Source organism: Plectropomus leopardus, chromosome 8 (genome assembly GCF_026936395.1).
Source record: "Plectropomus leopardus strain MGB_pleo_1.0 chromosome 8, ASM2693639v1, whole genome shotgun sequence".
Lineage (NCBI taxonomy): Eukaryota > Metazoa > Chordata > Actinopteri > Perciformes > Serranidae > Plectropomus > Plectropomus leopardus.
This window is the reverse complement of record NC_142183.1, coordinates 32633196-32652010: the sequence shown is the minus strand read 5'-3', so window position 1 is coordinate 32652010 and position 18815 is coordinate 32633196. Positions and strand designations below refer to the sequence as shown.

The window sequence follows — 18815 nt, the reverse complement described above, 5'->3', positions numbered from 1 at the left end:
TTGTGCTAGTTTTCTGTTTATGTGACAGCTTCCGCCTTCAGGTCACATGACGCAGCTCTCGCTCCCGGGAGTCTCGCGGTGACAGCTTATATCATCGGCAGGAAAGAAAGGATTTGCAAATGGAGGTGGCAGAAATGATCATTCTTTGAACGAAAAAAGGTTGGTATTTTAATGTAGATATATTTTTCATTGCAACTTTACCGTGGTTATAAGCCGTTCAGGGTTGTTATAGTGAGGAAAGGATGAGTTGAGCGAGGTTTTGTGGCTCGGTTAACGCTACGTGGACATTAGGGGGATTAGCAACTAACGTTAGCTGACGGTGTTAGCTGTTAGCTCGTGTTTTGTTGTGTTTCGATCACAGGCTGTTCGCCTTCACCAAAGACGACACACGCAAAGTGTCTGCAGACGAATGTAGTTAACGGTAACGTTTCCTTTTTAATAACGGATTCACATTTCCCTTGCCTTTTTTTTGTGCGGGCAGATGTTCACAGTAAAGCTTTTCGGTCTGTCGTTCTGGAAAACAACAACAACGGGAGTTGGATGCTCAACGTGGATGACATCTAGTGTCAATAAATAACACGAACCGTTTCTTCAACATCCATTTTAACTAACCTTTGCCCACTAAAGCAATTTTGTTACCAGCAAAGATCTAAATGTAATTTAACTCGAGTAGCTTCTGTTATTGTTTGCTTGTATTTGGATGAAATGAAGTTTATTTTTGAGTGACTTGATGCTACATTTTTGATATGTTTTTCTGAATGTGAAATTTACCAACAATGATCAGCAGCTGAATTATGTAAGAAAGACTTCTATCTCACAGAGCAGAGGGCTCTGTATCATATAAAATAATTCACCAATTTTCCTTCTGATAAATCTCTGCATATCTGTATAAGTGCATGTAAGCAATAGAAAAATAGATCTAATAAATTCCATAACTGTAAAAATGAAGAACAATGTTTATATTTTGCCTGACTCCTTCTGATATTTCATTTAGTAAAAAAATAATGTAAAATGTATTATGACACTTAATTTTGATTACAGCGTTGTATTTATGTTGAACTCAGCAAGTGTAACTGGTACAGCAGTGTTTGTGTTATCTAAACTCTGCATCAGTAATTATGTAAACAAATGAACAATAACAGGCGAAAGATACATATCATATGGACACCTGTACAGCTCAGTGTAGTCAAGAACAATATCATTGCAGTCATTACATATGCTTCCTTTTTTTAACGCTTGGTTGTAATAATTGAGAGCATAGCTCTTATGTGATGTTAGTCTTATTTTTGCTTCTGTTTCTGTGTCAGTTACATCTAGCCATGTCTGAGTCTCTGTATGAGAAGTTCTTGGCCCCAGAGGAGCCTTTCCCTCTCCTCTCTCAAAGAGCCAACCTCAGCGATGTGGGAACTCTGGACGTCAGTGACTTTGGCTGTCAGCTCTCATCCTGTCACAGGACAGATCCTCTACATCGCTTCCACAGTAACAGGCAAGTAGAGAGCGAGTGTTCACATGTGTATATCATCTGTCTGTTATGTAAAATGTCATTGAGCATTTTGTAATTTCAAAGGTTAAGTTATCTGCCTTTAAGTATCGTAAGAGACAATCACAGGACCGCCATCTGCTGCAAGGGCTGTTGCAGCTGTTGGTGGTATTTGACACATTGCTGTTGACAAATGTTACATGCTTGTCAAGTTGCACGCATCTTGGTTGACAGTGCCAGAAAAGTCTGTTAACAACTGTGGCAGTACACTAGTATTGATGTGCTTCACACTGTTTTTTTTGTCTGCATTGTCTCACATCTAAATCTACAACACAAAACCCAACACGTTTGCAATAGAAACGCAGGCTTCCACCTAAACTTAATACTTTGCTATACCTCTTGGCGCCATAAAAGTCTAAGAGTTTGCACAAAACTATACTGTTATATGACACTGTAAATTTTGCCTCCATGAATCGTGCAATCGTCTATATTTTCATGAATATCTTTGAAAACACCAATGTAAGGCATTTACATAGTTGAACTGAACATCCATGTATGCTGACCACTCAGTCTCAGAAAAATGTTGTGAACAATTTCCAGAAATGACTCATATTGAGAATGCACTGTTATGCTCACTCATTGTTCTCCTCAGGTGGAACCTGACTTCCTGTGGGACCAGCGTTGCCAGCTCAGAGTGCAGCGAGGAGCTCTTCTCCTCTGTGTCTGTGGGCGATCAGGACGATTGTTACTCCCTCCTGGATGACCAAGAACTAACGTCTCTGGACCTGTTTCCAGAGGGCAGCGTTTGCAGTGACGTCTCCTCCTCTATCAGCACCTATTGGGATTGGTCCGACAGCGAGTTTGAGTGGCAGGTGGGTTGTGAGCTGGCAGGTCATGTCATCAAGGAGTTAGGGTTGGGCGATATGGCCAAATTCTTCTACCACAGTATCTTTTTGAATATAAAGGTAACGGTATATAAATCATGATACAGTTACTGTTCTGGCTTAAAATAACCATTTGATCATTTTCTTCCTGAATTTGGAACTTCCATACAAACAACTGCCAACAAGAGACAACACATGAGTTAAAAGCAAAAGATGTAAAACAGTCAAATTAAAACCCTAGAAACAATAATTTCAAGTGTTAAGGGGCAATTCCACATCGCACCAGGCGTCACTGGTCCAAACACACCTTGGAAAAACAGCTGGGAGCATCTGCAGCGGGGCTACTTGCACATGCTGCGTGCGTGTGTGTGTGACACTGACCAGCAGAGTGACTCTGCGCCTTGAGCTGAAAAGTTGAAAATATTTAAACGTCTATGCCCACCAAAAAAACACCAGAGTAACATGCTGCGCAGCCTTAAGGGAGGAGCGCCTGACAGGCATGCTGTACTACAGGGAAACAATGGTTTTGCTGGCGATGCTTTTCTAGCGGTGAGTCTCGGTGTAAACGGCCACTTACAGGTTTCTGTATTTATAACTCAACTCTCTCCTCCATGTCTTCCCTAAAACGTTGCATTGCGAGGCAGCTGGATTCACAACATCACACGAGAATCACAAGATCACGCGAGAATCCAGCCCTAATATTCCATGTAACCTGCCCCGAACATCTCCCTCAATAGAAATGTCCAAATCTTTACCGGTGGACACATTTCTGCTGTCGCACAATTTATATAGTTGTATTGTCGAACCTTACTGGAAGTGATTTTTTTAAAAACACAAACACACACACACAGTGATTAACGGGATTATTGTCCAATCATCTGTCCTCCTCTCAGTGTTTTCTCTGCTCCTCACTGCCTGTTTTACTTGTGTCCTCCCAGTTGCCAGGAAGTGACATCGCCAGCGGCAGCGATGTCCTTTCAGACATCATCCCGAGCGTGCCAAGCTCACCCTGTCTGTTTTCCAAGAGGAAGCCTAAGCCCCACCCCCACCGCAACCTGGATGAGTTACCATGGAGCGCCATGACCAACGATGAACAAGTAAACAAAGCCGACAAGCCGTCCTGTGTTCTGGTGTTTTTATGAGAGAAGCCTCTCTGTGCCATTGCAGTGCTTAGAGTCAGTGGAGAAGCATACTTGTAGTTTATGTCGTCATGCTGTCTGAAGGGTTGGAAATCAAGTTTTTTGTCCACCTGCCACTGTGGCTGGTGGATTACAAAATCTACCAGCCGTTCAATAGATAACCATTGTTTTTTTGGCTGATGAGTGAAATCTAGCAGCCACTTGCATATTTTACCAGCATGTGGCTGGTGCTAATTTCCAACCCTGATTGTCCGCCTGAACAGAGCCAACTATTTTGTCTTGTCTTTACACGTTGAAGCAAAAACATTTTTTTTTGTAACATTTGTTGTCAATACTTCTGTTTGTTACATTGTCAATAACAGCAAGGAATAATAATTGTCAGAATTTTTAGATATTAGCTATTTTTTATGCTCTGTTAAACACCTAATATCCATCTTAAGTCTTCAGTGTGTGCTGAGAGACTTGGACAAAAGGAGCAAAACTCCAAACAACACGTCTGTGTTTCCCCTTCCAGGTGGAGTACATCGAGTACCTGAGTCGGAAGGTCAGCACAGAGATGGGTCTGAGAGAGCAGCTGGACATCATCAAGATCATCGACCCCTGCGCTCAGATCTCTCCCACCGACAGCGAGTTCATCATCGAGCTCAACTGTCTCACAGACGAGAAACTCAAGCAGGTGGGCACTAACTCTCAAACGCACATCTGAAACAGCACATGTCAAATGAACCTGTCAACAAAGCAACAAGATTTCCTCTCACACACATAATCTCGCTCTATACCAAAGTGACAGCAGCCTGTCAACAAGTCACTACAGGGAAAGAGGTTTTTATTGGCTGCACTCTTGCCATGCTTTGGGGATTCACTAACAGTCTGCAAATTAATGTCACTCCCTATAAGAAGTAATAAGTGTCAGTGAACATGAAAGTCTGAATCATTTCTGTTTATTTAGAGATTATTTGTATTTTATTTTACAGCTGAAATGCAGATGAAACATAAATTTAACAGGGTACCTGCAGGGTCTTAAAAGTCTTAAGAGGTCTTGATTTCAGTATTCTCAAAATGAGGTCTTAAAAGGTATTTTCTTCTTGTCCTTTCACAGTAATGATGCTAGGAATTTGTGACCAAAAGACACTATGTGAGGACGTTGAAAGGGGTTGTGACTTTTAATGCAACAAATTAATATCTTTTTGAATTTAATATCATTAGCGTACAGACAGAAGCTTAACAAAGATATATAAACAACATATGGATGTGAGTATTAATAAAATGTTTTTTTAAATTCAAGTATTTGGCAAATAATTATTTCTAGGGCCAAAAATCAATTGTGATTTTGCATCATGTCTTTCAGACAGTTTGAAGTTGGCAATAGATTTCATTCTAGGTGGTATTAAAAAGGTCTTGAAAAGTTTTACATTTAAATGTGAGAGCCCAGGGGATACCCTTAATAAATAGGGTATGGTTTGATAAGTATTTACTTCCACCTACTCCTTTTTGGACATGAAATAAAGTAGCCTTTTGGTTTCAGCTGTTGTTCAGTGTGTTAAAAAGAGGCACTCTTTGCTCATACATCAGTAAACTAAGATAAGAAAGATGGTAACTCAGAAGGATGTTGCATGTCAAAATTCATTTTTTATCTTTGACCTGTGTGATGTCATCAGGTGCGTAACTACATCAGAGAGCACAGCCCCAGGCAGCGTGCCAGCAGCACCAGAGAGGGCTGGAAGAGGAGCAGCCACAGCAGCGCCAGCACCGGCGGCGTCAGTGGGGCCAGCAGCAGCAATGCCAGCATGGTCAGCTCCGCCAGCTCCTCCACCGGCTCCACAGCCTCCAACTCTGTAGCAGGTAAGATGCTGCCTGGTCTGCTAGCACAGTCCTTCCTATTTTTTCGCTTAAAGGTCCAGTGTATGGGATTTAGGGTCATCTTTTGGTAGAAATGAAATGTAATATGCATGTTTTCATTTGTTAATAATCCCATGAAAATAAGGCTTGTTGGGTTTCTGTCACCCTCAGGTTGATTTTATAGATGTGCTTCGGCTCTAGGTTGTAGCGTATGCTATTATGAGCATTTGGTGTGGTGGTGTGTCTGTGTCACTCTGCAGTTACACCTACAAAACACTAGTCAGAGATGGAGTTTCTGTGAAGTACAGATTGACAGATGTCCGACAATAAGCCTGGCCGATTATCAAGGCCGATATTTGGCATTTTGCCAGTGTGTCAGCGTTATATTTAATGATCGCCAATAAAAATTAGTTAATGAAAAAGTGTGCGGATTACACTCAACCAACACCAGAGAAGGCAGTCTGCAATGCATGCAAATAAAGTGTCAGTTTACTTTGTAAAACCTCAGGCAGCTAATTTTATTTACTCATTTTTAATTTAAATTTCCACTGAACTTTATGAACAAAAAGTTGCAGGAAACTGTGATGTTGAAAGATTCAGGTTCGATTTAAACATTTGTTAAAGGCATTTAAACAAAGTTCTGCATTGGAGTTTGTTATAGTCCAGATTCTAAATTTCAACATGAAAATATTTCTGTTATTTTAAGGAATATTTAATACAACTCTGTTTGTTTTTTAACAATCATACAAACTTAATAGGCTTCTTTTGGCAATTTTAGTGTCAGTGTTGGCTTTGTTTTGAATGTAACTTGTGTTCAGGTCTTTACCATGTCCTTATCCTGTGAGATGTACGTTATGTTTATATCTTGAATAAACATCCTAACTCAAAGAAGGCTTTTCGTACCTCTGAGTAGTTAGCTTGCATTTAAGTTGCAGACATGGTGCCACCACCAGGAGTATCCCACAGCGATGCTCAGCTTAACTATGATCGAACAGTGACAGAAAGGCAGTTTTAGTGGTGAAATACAAAGAAATTGTAACTTCCAGTTAAATTTCGAGCTCCATTTCATTTATTTGAAGTCTTTCTGATTGTAAACTGTAAACATTTCTTTGTGTTCAGGTGGTACAGCATCAGCCTGTAGTGGAAGCAGCGTTGCCAACATCAGCAGAGCTCACAGTGATGGCAACCTCTCCAGTGCTGCAGAACGTATACGAGACTCCAAAGTAAGAAGTGTGTGTGTGTGTGTGTGTGTGTGTGTGTGTGTGTGTGTGTGTGTGTGTGTGTGTGTGTGTGTGTGTGTGTGTGATTTTAGTGTTTGGCAGACTGTTACAATGCTTCTTAACCCTTTGAAACTTTAAACTGATTACTTTCAGAAGCATGGGAAGAAGACAATGGGCAACTTGAAAAGGAATGACCCAGGAATTAGGGGGGAAAAAAAGAAAAAATTACCCGAAAATTAGCAAAAACAAACCCCCAAAGAAACAAAAACAACAATGAAGAAACAAAAAAACAACTGAACAGGAAGAAGGAAATAATTCTAATTAGATGAAATGTAGTTCTCTGGAAAATTTTCCCTAGCTTTTTAAAAAATAATTTCCTAATTCTACTAATGTTTTGCAATTTGCAAGACATTTCTTGCAATGTTGCTCAATACCTTTTTTCCCTATTTTGTGTGTGTGAGAAGGTGGAGTCTATCTCTGTATCATGGTGATGTTTTTATGATGCTAGACAAACACCATTTTACTGTTATCACAGGGAACACACAGGAAAGCACCTTATGGGCTATTTGAGATAGTCAGTTACTTCATGTTGGTGTGACCTCTAATATGTCTCTCTCTCTGATCTTTCAGAAACGTTCTAAGCAGCGAAAGCTTCAGCAGAAAGCCCTCCGGAAGCGGCAGCTGAAAGAGCAGCGTCAGGCCCGCAAGGAGCGTCTGAGCGGACTGTTTCTGAACGAGGAGGTGCTGTCGCTGCGAGTGACGGAGGAGGACGATCACGGGGATGACCTGGACATACTGATGTGACAGCAGTGAATCAATCAGTGCTCCCTCTACGCCTGTTCCCTCACCACCCAGACACCGCCATAGAGCTCATAGACCACGCTACTCCACGTCACTGCATGCATTAGCTTTCAGTAGGCTAACACAATGCATTTTGTAATGTCTGATAGGCAGTAACAGCTCATAGTAGCTTCTAACTTAGCGTGACATATCGCTTGCTTATACTAGTGAAGTACTGCTAGTGCTAAAACTGATAGCTGCTGCAATCTCTGCTAAGCTAGCTATAGCAATAATGCTAATATACTGCTAATGCTTTGATTATACATCAGTCCAGCCTGCTTATAGCCAGTGCTAATGCCGCTGAAGCTCGCAGATGCACACGAAATATACACTACAAAAGGATAATTATTTCAGCTTAATAACAAGACGATTGCTTATATATAGATGCCCTAACAGCGTATATCCACTGCTACTAATACAGCCACCACTGGCAGAAGGACAGATCAGACATGAGAAGCAGAGTTTGGCCACAGGATGCAGATACTGCTCTGCAAAGAACATTTTTTCAGAACATACAGCGGAACTATGTGCAAGGAGGCAGTATTTCAGCTAATCTGATCAAAGTTTCCACCTGTCGGTGGCACACAAACATACTTTACATGGCTAAATCTGCATTGGCTAAACTCTCTTCATGTGCAGCTCTGCTTTAATCTGCTGCAGGTAATGTAACGGCATGATTATATACCTGTAGGTCTGCAGTCAAAGGGGCTTGAGTGCAAAGTATCAGTAGCAGTTTTAAGGTGAGTGTCCTCATATAGACACGTCCAGATGTGACCTCACAGAAATACGTGAAATGCGTGGTCAGGAAGGAGAATTTGGCATTCAAAGTCAAGTAGTAAAAACAGCAGTAAGTAGTTCCGGGCAACATGGTTTCAAAAATAATATCATGATACTTTTAAGCTGTATCGCAATACACAATATATATGTCAATATTTTGAAATTTTCCGCTGAACTACTATAGACTACAAAAATACAAAATTATTAAATGAACTACAATTACAGTAAAGTTAAAGTAACTGCTGTCATATAATGAAGTTAAATTCTTGTTAAAATAAAAGTAAAATAAAATAATGTTAAAATAAAACAAATTTAAGTGCATAAATTGACACTGCATTACGTGGTGATGCCACATAATGTGTTCAATTACGTGTTGATAGCAAAGTTGGGTTTAGACACCAAAACTACTTGGTTAGGTTTTTTAAAAAAGATGTTTTTAATCAAATATCTGTTTGCTTCATACAGAGCCAGACTGTTGAGTTTAGGCACTTAAACTACTTGGTAAGATTAAGAAAAAGATTTTTTGTTATGTATGGAACTAAGTCCTAACGTGACTTACGTATGTCATATAACGTGACGCAACTACTCAAAGGGCCTTAGTACTTGTTTTTTTGTTTGTTTTTTTAAAGTCAGCATTGATTTTTAGCTTCACACAGGACACAAACAGCAGTCTTCTGGGTGAAAGTCCTGTGTTTGTCCACCCCCCTGACTGCCTCCTTATGCAAACTTTCTCACTCTTCACACTACCTATGGGGTCTTAACATTTATCTGTGACCATTGCATGATGTCATTGAACAAGGGAAATCCTGTGTCCACCACCACAAAGGATCCTAATTGACTTTGTAATGGCACTGTTTCCATGGTGCTGGCACATAATTTCAATACAATCCGTGCCACTAACAGGTCATGGTCAAATATTTCTGTGAGAGCAGGTGGGGGGGTAAACAATGCAAAATGTCGAGTTAAAAACGTAGCATTGATCAGCAGTTTATCTACACAGAGTTAATGTTTGAGTTCAGGTGAAAAATCATCCTCCCAAACTAACAAACACATCAGAGATGAATGTGGAAAGTGAAGTGAGCTGGTCTGTCTTTCCCCGCTGAGTGTTGTGGTTCCATTTCACTCTGAAGGCTTAGAGGGAGCACTGAATCTGCATGTTTAAAGCATCACCCACACCAAGTCCCCATGTGGTCCAATAACTAACAGCTTCATTATTTGCATACACTTGTTTAAAAAAATTTTTAAAAAAGCTTATGTTTTGTAAATAAATGATAAATAATAGCATATTAACCGGCTTGCTTTCAGGTTTTCCTTGGTGATTAAGGTTTGATTTAAAGTTTTTTTTTTTCCCCCCCTCTGTGTGTATATATATTATGACAAGGTAGTGAACTGATTGGTTAGCTTAAATGCTGTCAATTGCCACTCGTTGTTTGCAATATATTGAGTCTTATTTTAAAGCATTTAGCTGTTTTGTCACGAGTACTTGAGTTTGGTCGACGTCTCAGACATCTTTTAGTCCTCTTTGTTTCTCTGCCAGCACTCCTGCTGTATAGTTTGCCTGAGATAGACCTCAATAACAGATTCTCCATCATTTACCTCTGTGTACATTTTCTAAATGATTTGACCACTCTGATGAAGCGTTCAAGTCTTATTGGAAGTTTATACAGATCATATTGTGTCTGTCTACGTACAGTACGGCTGGTTTGGTTTTTGCGCTGAACTTGAGCTGGTTTCTTGAGCACGTGCATTTAACATTGAGCCATTGACTCTCACAGGTGTGGTCATTCTGCTTTTTTTTAAAATATTGATGTGTTGATGAAGCACTAACAGCTTTCGTGGAGTTGTAGCTACCATGCCTTTTGTTTTTTTGCCCGGAATAGCAACCAAACAGATTGTTTTTTATGGGTTTTTTTCCCATCTATCGTATAAAAAAAACTTTTCCTGCAGCGTGTCAGCTGTAACTATTGAACCACTGCAGTTCTCGGCCTGCTGTCATTTCTTTGTGTCCTGACCTTTGGCTCTCGTCTCTGTCTCATGTATAAAGTTAACCCTTACAGCAATTATGTTAAATGCCGCTTTATGTATTCTAAAGTTCTGAATTAATAAAACTCTATTTTGAAAAATAAGATAATTTTGAAGAAAAAAAGAAAAACAAGCCAGTGTGATGCAACAAAGTTATTTGTTTATATGAGGTACAATGTAACTGCTGACGATGAATGACATTAAACTGATTCAATATGGTTTAAAAATAAAGATTTGACTGTAAACTCAACGTTTCCCCTCAGTGTCATTGTTGGAGTTATTTTACACCAGACACCTGTTAAACACATTTACCATCAGCCACAATTTTCCTGCAGTCCACTGTGTACCGTCCTATCAAAGGTTTTGATTGACTGTAAACTTGACAAATAAATTGACATTGTTGCACCCTGTTCTCATCTGTAATGGCATTTTCTTCAGGTGTGGGTGTATTATTTTTAACACATTTACAACAGAGGGCCATTTTACTTTTTTTTATTTGTAATTGAAAACATTTACACTCAATTAAAACAAAATCTGAAATAAGACATGTAAATAGCCAGAATGGTGGAAGAGTGCGCATATTGTGAGTTTACATGCGACTGCACCTGCTACAGCTGTGGCCACAGGCCCTCCGTCCATTAGTCTACTTGCCAGCAAAGTCAACCTAGAAATGTTGAGTACCCCAATGTTTTATGTTATAAATGCATAGTATGGGTCCCCAACATTAGGAATTTGCCGGATGCTAACTGGCATATGTTAGGCAAATTGCATAATTTACCTAGTTTGTATAAATGTGCACAATCACATATACTGACAGTATTGCAGCCACTGCTTGGCCAATTTGGAAATTATCCTGTTGGTTATGGGGTTTCTTTGAGGATGAAGAATGGATCGGTAATCAGCACTACACTGCACCCTGAAGAAGGGGCAAGTTGATGCACATTGGCGTATTTTAAATGTTTATAACCCTATGAATTAAAGGCCTTTTATGCTTTGCAAGTTCCTGCCCTTTTTTTGGAGTATTCCCTTCCATGAGCACCGGTATTTGAGCGACACCAGAAGCGCCCCCTGTTGTCTTCCTTTTTCACATTATTATACTTCCTTTGCCATGCTACCTGCCTTTCTTACCAACATTTACCAAATGTGTATCAACTCAGTGTGATGGTCTGTGAATTCAAATGCGAACTTCAAGCATTGTTCTATTCATGTGTTAATAAATATAGTACTATTTATAACTAATTTAGTTAAAGTAATTTCAATTATTTCAAATACATGGAATAAACAGAGTAAGTAACCCGTCTAATCCAGTCAATTTAATGCCCTCTAAAATGTGTGAATTGAATAAAAAATTGTTTTTAATCGGCCCAAATGCAGTTAAAATATTCAGATGTCTGGTTTAAAACATAAATTTTGAATTTTGAAAGAATCAGATTTGGATTCAGCATCCTCAAAAAAACACACCAAAATGTCCAAAATGGCCAAGCAGTGGCTGAAATACTGTTAGTATTTGCTGTAATGCAAATCTATGCAAATTAGCATCTGGTAGTTTCCTAATGTTGGGGACCCATACTATGCATTTATAATATAACACTTTGGGCGACTCAACAATTCCTGGTTCATCATGGGGCTCTATAGGCTGGCAAATGGACTAATAGGTAAAAATGTGTACCAGAATGGCCTACCATCTGTACAAATAGAGTTTAATGTAGCGTAGGTGATTCTGTCAGGTATTGACGGGAGACTGGGGCAAATTGGAATAATGTTTGATTTTGACATCATTGGTCAGGCAGAGACAGGGATCATCACAGGCCATGCAGATGAGGAGTTTCAGGATTCTGTCTTGTTTCTGACCGGTGAAATTTCAGTCACAACCGCGTTGTAGAAGATGGAAATGGAAATTGTCCCGATCACCGGGATAATCATTAAACAAACGGCAGCCTGTCTTCTTATGCCCGTTGCTTTCAAGCAGACTTTAGATGCAAGAGCAGAATGCGACACATTGCAGATGATTTCAGTGGAAACATATTGAACATGATCATGTACAATAATGCATCACCCATGTGCTGATCACCAGCACCCTTCTGTTACTGAGCCTATAATGACATGACGAGACACAAAAACCAATGGGGGGGCGGTTTTTGTGGAGGCACACTGGTGAAAGTGGTGTCATGTTGATAAATGAAAAATAATAAATGATACTTCATTGTGGGTGGTAACACATTATGTCACACTGTAAATGTAATAATATTACCTGAAATCCTGTTGGTCACGCGTGATATTACTCTTTCCTGCTAAAATTATGTATTACTGAAATACGTGACACTGATTACAAATTTCACTTGTTAAAACTGCCCCCAGTCTCCCCTATTTTTATCCCCAGTTTGTCTCTGTGTATTTAAACCATTGTTTTCATCTCCCTCGTGTAGCCTGAACTCCCTTATATTTTTACTCCTCACACCAAGACAGCTCTGCAGGAAATATAAACCCAAAATCATCATTGCACACGAACGTGTACTCTCGTGGCCCGACGTCTTCCTCCTCGACGGTCACCTCTGACCGCCTCGATCTTGAGGAGAAGAGCCTCTTAAATCTCCTCCACCTTGAGGAGGACAACTTTTTAAATCTCCTCCACCTGCCTTCCCTGACAGGATGAGACTCATACTTCATGCACCAGTCATCAAAAAAATTTTGGACAACAGAGTCAATGTCCTCATCTGGCCTGGCCTCCACTCTGACCGTCACAGTCCTATGTCCAGCTGTTTCCTCCCTGACCTGTATTTGCTGCATGATCTGCTCCTCCGTGACCTCCTCTGTTTGCAGCATGGCTCGCTCCTCCCTGACTTCCCTGACCTCTGTTTGCTGCATGGTCTGCTCCTCCCTAACCTCCTCTGTTTGCTGCATGGCCTGTTCCTCTGTGACCTCCTCTGTTTGCAGCATGGCCTGCTCCTCCCTGACCTCCTCTGTCTGCAGCATGGCCTGCTCCTCCCTGACCTCCCTGACCTCTGTTTGCAGCATGGCCTGCTCCTCCCTGAACTCCTCTGTCTGCAGCATGGCCTGCTCCTCCCTGACCTCCTCTGTTTGCTGCAAGGCCTGCTCCTCCCTGGCCTCCTCTGTCTGTAACATGGCCTGCTCCTGATCCATCACACATTGGTCAGTGATATTAGACGGGACCTTTGTATGCAGCTCCTCTCGCAGCAAACTGATTTCCTGTGCTAGTGTGTCTCTGTCTTTTAGGACGTCTGTCAACTGTTGATGGAGCAACTTGTTTTGCTCCTCGAGTGTTGACATGCGTGCTTGTAATTTTTCAATTACAGCACAGACACCCTCAAAGTCCTCTCTGGTCACTGACTCTGTTACGCACATCCTAACTACCACGATCACCAGGTTCTAATGTCTATGCAGGTCGCTAAGTTCTGTGTTTCCTATCACCAGTAGCCAGGTTACTGAGGAACTGAGGAATTCTAGTGCACTAGTATTCACGTGCTCTGACTATGAGGTCAGACAGAAGTGCACCAGAGCCCTTTAAGAGTCATCACATTCCAAACGTCGGATATCATCAGTGACGTAACGTACAAGACGGCGCTGGCCACGTCATTAAAAAAAGGCAAGCAGATGTCACGTCATAGCCCTAATGAAACAAATGCGCATGCGCGAATTTATAAAATATTCTTGAATTGTATTTTCAGCAATATAGAATAATATAGTAAAATATAAAAAAATATAAAATAAAAAAATACATCACTAAAAATGTTTTATCACCGAAAAATTATGTCAAAAGTAAGTTATTAAGTAAGAAAGTTAGGTCAAAAGCAAGCCAGAACCATCAAATACATATACATACATATTGTACAGGAGTACAATTTATCATCTAATAATTTGTTTTAAAAATATTATTATCATTATTATTATTAGGCTATTTAATAATTCTTAATTATTTATTTAGGATCACATGCTGTATATTTATTGTCCGACTTTCTTTTGCACTGTATGTTGAGTCACGTCTAAGGCAATTTTCTGTCACAACAGACCATGAAGTTTTCGGAATGTGGATCTGAATCGGCAACAGCTACGTCCCGGGACATCACACAACCCCCACAAAGACCTCTAGCTTAAGGCACAGCACTGAAACACGGCACGCTGGCACCCTCTGCTGGAGGCACTGCAACCTAACAGTCAGTAAAACACTGCAAGCAATCCACAATTTAAAGTGAGCACTCTGAATAAATCCTCCAACCCCCCAGCTGCTCTCCCTACACACACTGATCAGAACAGTCTTTAATCATTTTATAGCTGCACAGCGATTTTTTTAAATGTGTACTTAGCTCGCAAAGCGATGCTCCAACCCCCGACTCCTCAACTCTAAGTCTAAATTCTTGCTGGTGTTGTACGTCGCTTTGGATAAAAGCGTCTGCTAAATGAAATTGTAGAATTGTAGAATTTTAGAATTCTCTGTCCCTTTGCCTCCTCACCTCGTGTCTCGGCCGCCCATCATAAGACACACGTGTTGTCTCTTCAGTTAATCAGTCCGGCTGCCTTGCCACTGATTCACATCACACTATTAATGTCAAGTAAGTAGTAGTAAGTCAAACGTAAAAGTATGATCTAATAAGGGATCTGGTCGATTTTTGACATTTCCAGAATTTTAAAACATTTCTCGGACTTTAGGACAGTTGCAGGATTTTAGGACATTAGGGAATATTTTAATACTGTTTATGCACTTTGGCACCTTATGTATACTAAAAGCATCAAAACAATTCCCAGCGTGAATCCCTTTATTGTCACTGTATGTCTGTATTGGACAGCTATTATTGCGCTAGATCCATATTTTGGAACTTTGTGTTTTTCAGGCTCGAGTTCACACTTTGGACTGTAGGGGGCGACACGCGCACCCCGGAGCGCGTGGGCTCCCCGGAAATATAAAAGACGAAGAAGGCGGATATGACGCCGTGGTGTTTACATCGTTCATATGATTAGAGAGCGAATGTAAGCTAAGAAAATATAAACTACAGGATAAAATATCATTTCTCTTTCACATACTGACCGCATAATTTGGCTGTTGTCGTATGTCAATGGGCGGTCACGGGGTTTTGGGGAACGAACCCGGGTCTATTGACTACTCGGTGCATGAAGCCTGGAATGAGGCCACCAATGTCTACCTGCTGGTTATACTGGTCAGCTTCGGCCTGCTGATGTACGCCAGAAAGTAAGCACAGTCCGCGCTCACAGCCAGCTCTTAACTGCGTCACTTGGCTCATTATATGTAGAGGTACAGCTCATGTTCAGTCCGAGTTCTTTCTTCGCATCTTCTCCCAAGATATTTAAATCCACCCAGACTCCATTGAAATTCTTCGTATTTTAATGTTTAATTGGTTGAAGGGAAATAAATATACATGATGTGGTATCACATTAGTGATAAAAATAAATTTGGGGGTATTTTGGCTAATTCGGCATTCATATGATCCATCAAACGTAATGTATTTTAATCAAATGTCAGTTTTAATTAGTGGTAAGCGCCAATGTCGGAAATAAATGGCTATATTCTGCATAAACGACAAGGCCTATGCACTATGTCACTCTGAAATCTCTAATTTCACCTTTCACACCAGACTCCATACATTTTTATCGTATTTTAATGTTTCATTTTTTAAAGGGTAATAAGCATGCATAATGTGACATTACTTTAGTAATAAAAAATAATATGTTGGGGTTTCTGGCTAATTCAGCATTCATATGATCTTCCAAAAGTAATGAATTTTAATTTAATGTCATTGTTAATTACTGTGAGAACTACTGTCATATAAATGGGAATATTCTGTATTAGCAATAAGGCCTCTGTGTTCTGTCTCTTTATTTTTATGTGTTATCGATTAAAGGAAAATATGCATACAACTTGAGTACAAAAACTTGAGTACAAAAAAAATAATCTGTGGAGTCTTCTGGCTAATTCTGCATTCATTTAATCCTCCAAACATGACACACTTTAATTTATGACAATTGTAAAAATTGGTGACAACTACTGTGAGAAATAATTTTTGATATCCTGTATTAGCAACATAGCCCGTGCATTCTGTCTGTCTTTCTGATATCTCTCTCTGTTCACATATGTCTTAGAAACAAGAGGAAGATCATGCGTATTTTCACTCTGCCTCCCACCGTCGGCAGCAGCCCAGAGCCCAACTTCTACGACAGCCTGCAGAAGGTCCGTCTGCGGCAGCAGCTGGAGATGTACTCTCTGGGTGAGCAATAGTGGAGCTCTGCACAGGACAGACAAGATCAGCCCAGAGCTGGATTTATGACCCAAAATGTCCAAATATCATTAATCTAATATCCTATACCATAATCTAGAGAAAAGGGATACAATAACAAAAAAATAATACCCATTACTTTTTCTTAAACACAAGGCAGTGCACTCATGTAAACCACTCATAACTGATAAATGTTTCTAATGTTGTAATTTGATGACCTGCTTTACCTTGACTTTTTTGAAAAAAAACTTAACTATGACTATTTTGACATACTATACTACAAATGTTTAATGTTTTTTTCCATTCTATACTATGGGTATAGATAGGGAGTTGTTGACAATCTGGGTAATTTTGAGGTAAAATAAAATGTTTTTCTGTCTTGTCTTTTAGCCAGGAAATTTGAGCAGCAGCAGGGCCAGAGTGACAGCGTGCAGCTCTCCATGGAATGAGAACAGGAAGGAGCCCATCATCCCTTTCTGTCTGTGCAAAGACTCCTGCGTAAAACGCCAGCCCTCTGTGTGCGGATAGAAAGAGACCTGGATGACTGTCATGATCAGAGAGCGTTCAGATGACACTACTCTCATCCCGGTTGTTTCTGTTTGCCTCCTCAAATGAGAAGCAGTGTCATTCACCTTCTGTTGTGTCTTCATCGTATGTAACGCGTGAAAAAGGTACACACAGCCGGATGGATGAACGGAAGAAGCCAAGAGCATAGAGAAGTGAGGCGTCCAGCAGTGAATGGGTAATAATAAACCTAAAACTGCAGATGTCACTGAGATTCTTTAAGTATGGCGTGATATAAAAATAAGTTCACCATGAAGATTTTTTTTTGCACACTTTAACGTTAACATAGGTTCAAGTTTGATTCCATTTGTTTTTTAGTTGTTTGTTAAATGTTTTTATGACTCCGAAATAATGAAATGTGAAAATAAAGGCACATAAACCAAAAGAAGCTTGGTGTATATTTTACCCATTGCCACATATAGTAATGTATAATCAACAGAACATGATGGTAAATGTACTAAAGTTTCAGTGAAGTCTGTTGACAGAGAGCTTTGTGGGATGTTTTTAAATGATAGTGATGAATTTTGTGCCTTGCTGGCAGCTCTAGAAATGGCAAAATCAGTCCACCACTGTGATCTAGAGAGAAATGTTTCAGCAACTACTGGCTGTCTTAATTTAGTACAGATATTCATGTTCCCCAGATGATGAACACAAATGACTTGAGTGATTGTGACTCTGAGGTTCACTATCGAACTGTCGAATGGATTGCCTCATTTAGTGCAGATATTCATTGTCCCCTTAAAATTAAGTATGATATTACAACAATTTTGTACCATTTATGCATTTTAATACTAGAAGACTGTTTGATCAGCTGTGTGCCAAAGTTTCTGTGTGCTCACCTTAAACCTCAGTGAAGTCAGTGACATCACTGCACTCCTTTATGCAGTTATTTCATATTCAAATGTTCTTTATATTTTCAGCGATGGAGGAGCAGATGTGGAGCATTTCTCACTGTTATTAATTTTGTTCGGAGGGTATTTTTAAATGTGTCCAATACTTGACATCATAAATACATCTTAGCATGCTAATACACTAAACTAAGGTATTAAAAATGCTTAAAGAGATACCTCAACCAAAAATGAAAATTAATTTATTATCTATTCACGCCGATGGAGTCGGGTGAGGTTTTACAGTTCTACAGGTTTTTTTTTTGGGGGGGGGGGCTTGTTAATACTGGCATGCAAATACTGTGATACACTATATCCACTGACACATTACACCTACAGGAGTTTTTATGATGTCCCATTCTAAATCCATAGGCATTAATATGCAGTTGGTTCCCCCTTTGCAGCTATAACAGCTTCCACTCATCTGGGAAGGCTTTCTACAAGATTTTGGAGCATGTCTGTGGGAATTTGGGCCCATTCATCCAGAGAAACATTTATGTTAGTTGGCGCAATGCAGTCAGGAAGGTAACATTCATCAGACTATAAGATAGAGAAGCGTGATTCGTCACTCCACAGAACACGCTTCCACTGCTACAGAGTCCCGTTTTACACCACTCCATCTGACCCTTGGCATTGTGCTTGGTGATGTAAGGCTTGCATGCTCGGCCATTGTAACCCACGCCATGAAGCTTCCGGAGCACAGTTTTCGGGCTGATGTTAATGCCATAGGAGGTTTGGAACTCTGCAGTTATTGAGACTTTTACGCACTGTGCGCCTCAGCACTCGGCGAGCCTGCTCTGTAACTTTATGTGGCCTCCCACTTCATGGCCGAGATGCTGTGGTTCCTAAACGTTTCCACTTTGCAGTACCACGCTTGAATCCAGTGAGCTCTTTAGAACAACCCATGCTTTCACAAAT

General features: G+C 40.2%; 2 protein-coding genes across 2 annotated transcripts; both read left to right on the top strand.

Moving 5' to 3' along the window:
* The first annotated feature begins 14 nt into the window (after positions 1 to 14).
* fam199x (family with sequence similarity 199, X-linked) lies at positions 15 to 10451 on the top strand. The gene is made up of 8 exons (XM_042493152.2): positions 15 to 159; positions 1308 to 1486; positions 2133 to 2352; positions 3303 to 3461; positions 4018 to 4179; positions 5162 to 5345; positions 6462 to 6565; positions 7193 to 10451. Exons 2-8 carry the CDS (start codon positions 1320 to 1322, stop codon positions 7364 to 7366), a joined length of 1170 nt encoding a protein of 389 aa, XP_042349086.1. The 5' UTR covers positions 15 to 159; positions 1308 to 1319; the 3' UTR covers positions 7367 to 10451.
* Positions 10452 to 15065: 4614 nt separating this feature from the next.
* Positions 15066 to 17820, top strand: smim19 (small integral membrane protein 19). The gene is made up of 3 exons (XM_042493650.2): positions 15066 to 15404; positions 16313 to 16437; positions 16837 to 17820. Exons 1-3 carry the CDS (start codon positions 15265 to 15267, stop codon positions 16893 to 16895), a joined length of 324 nt encoding a protein of 107 aa, XP_042349584.1. The 5' UTR covers positions 15066 to 15264; the 3' UTR covers positions 16896 to 17820.
* The last annotated feature ends 995 nt before the right edge of the window (positions 17821 to 18815 follow it).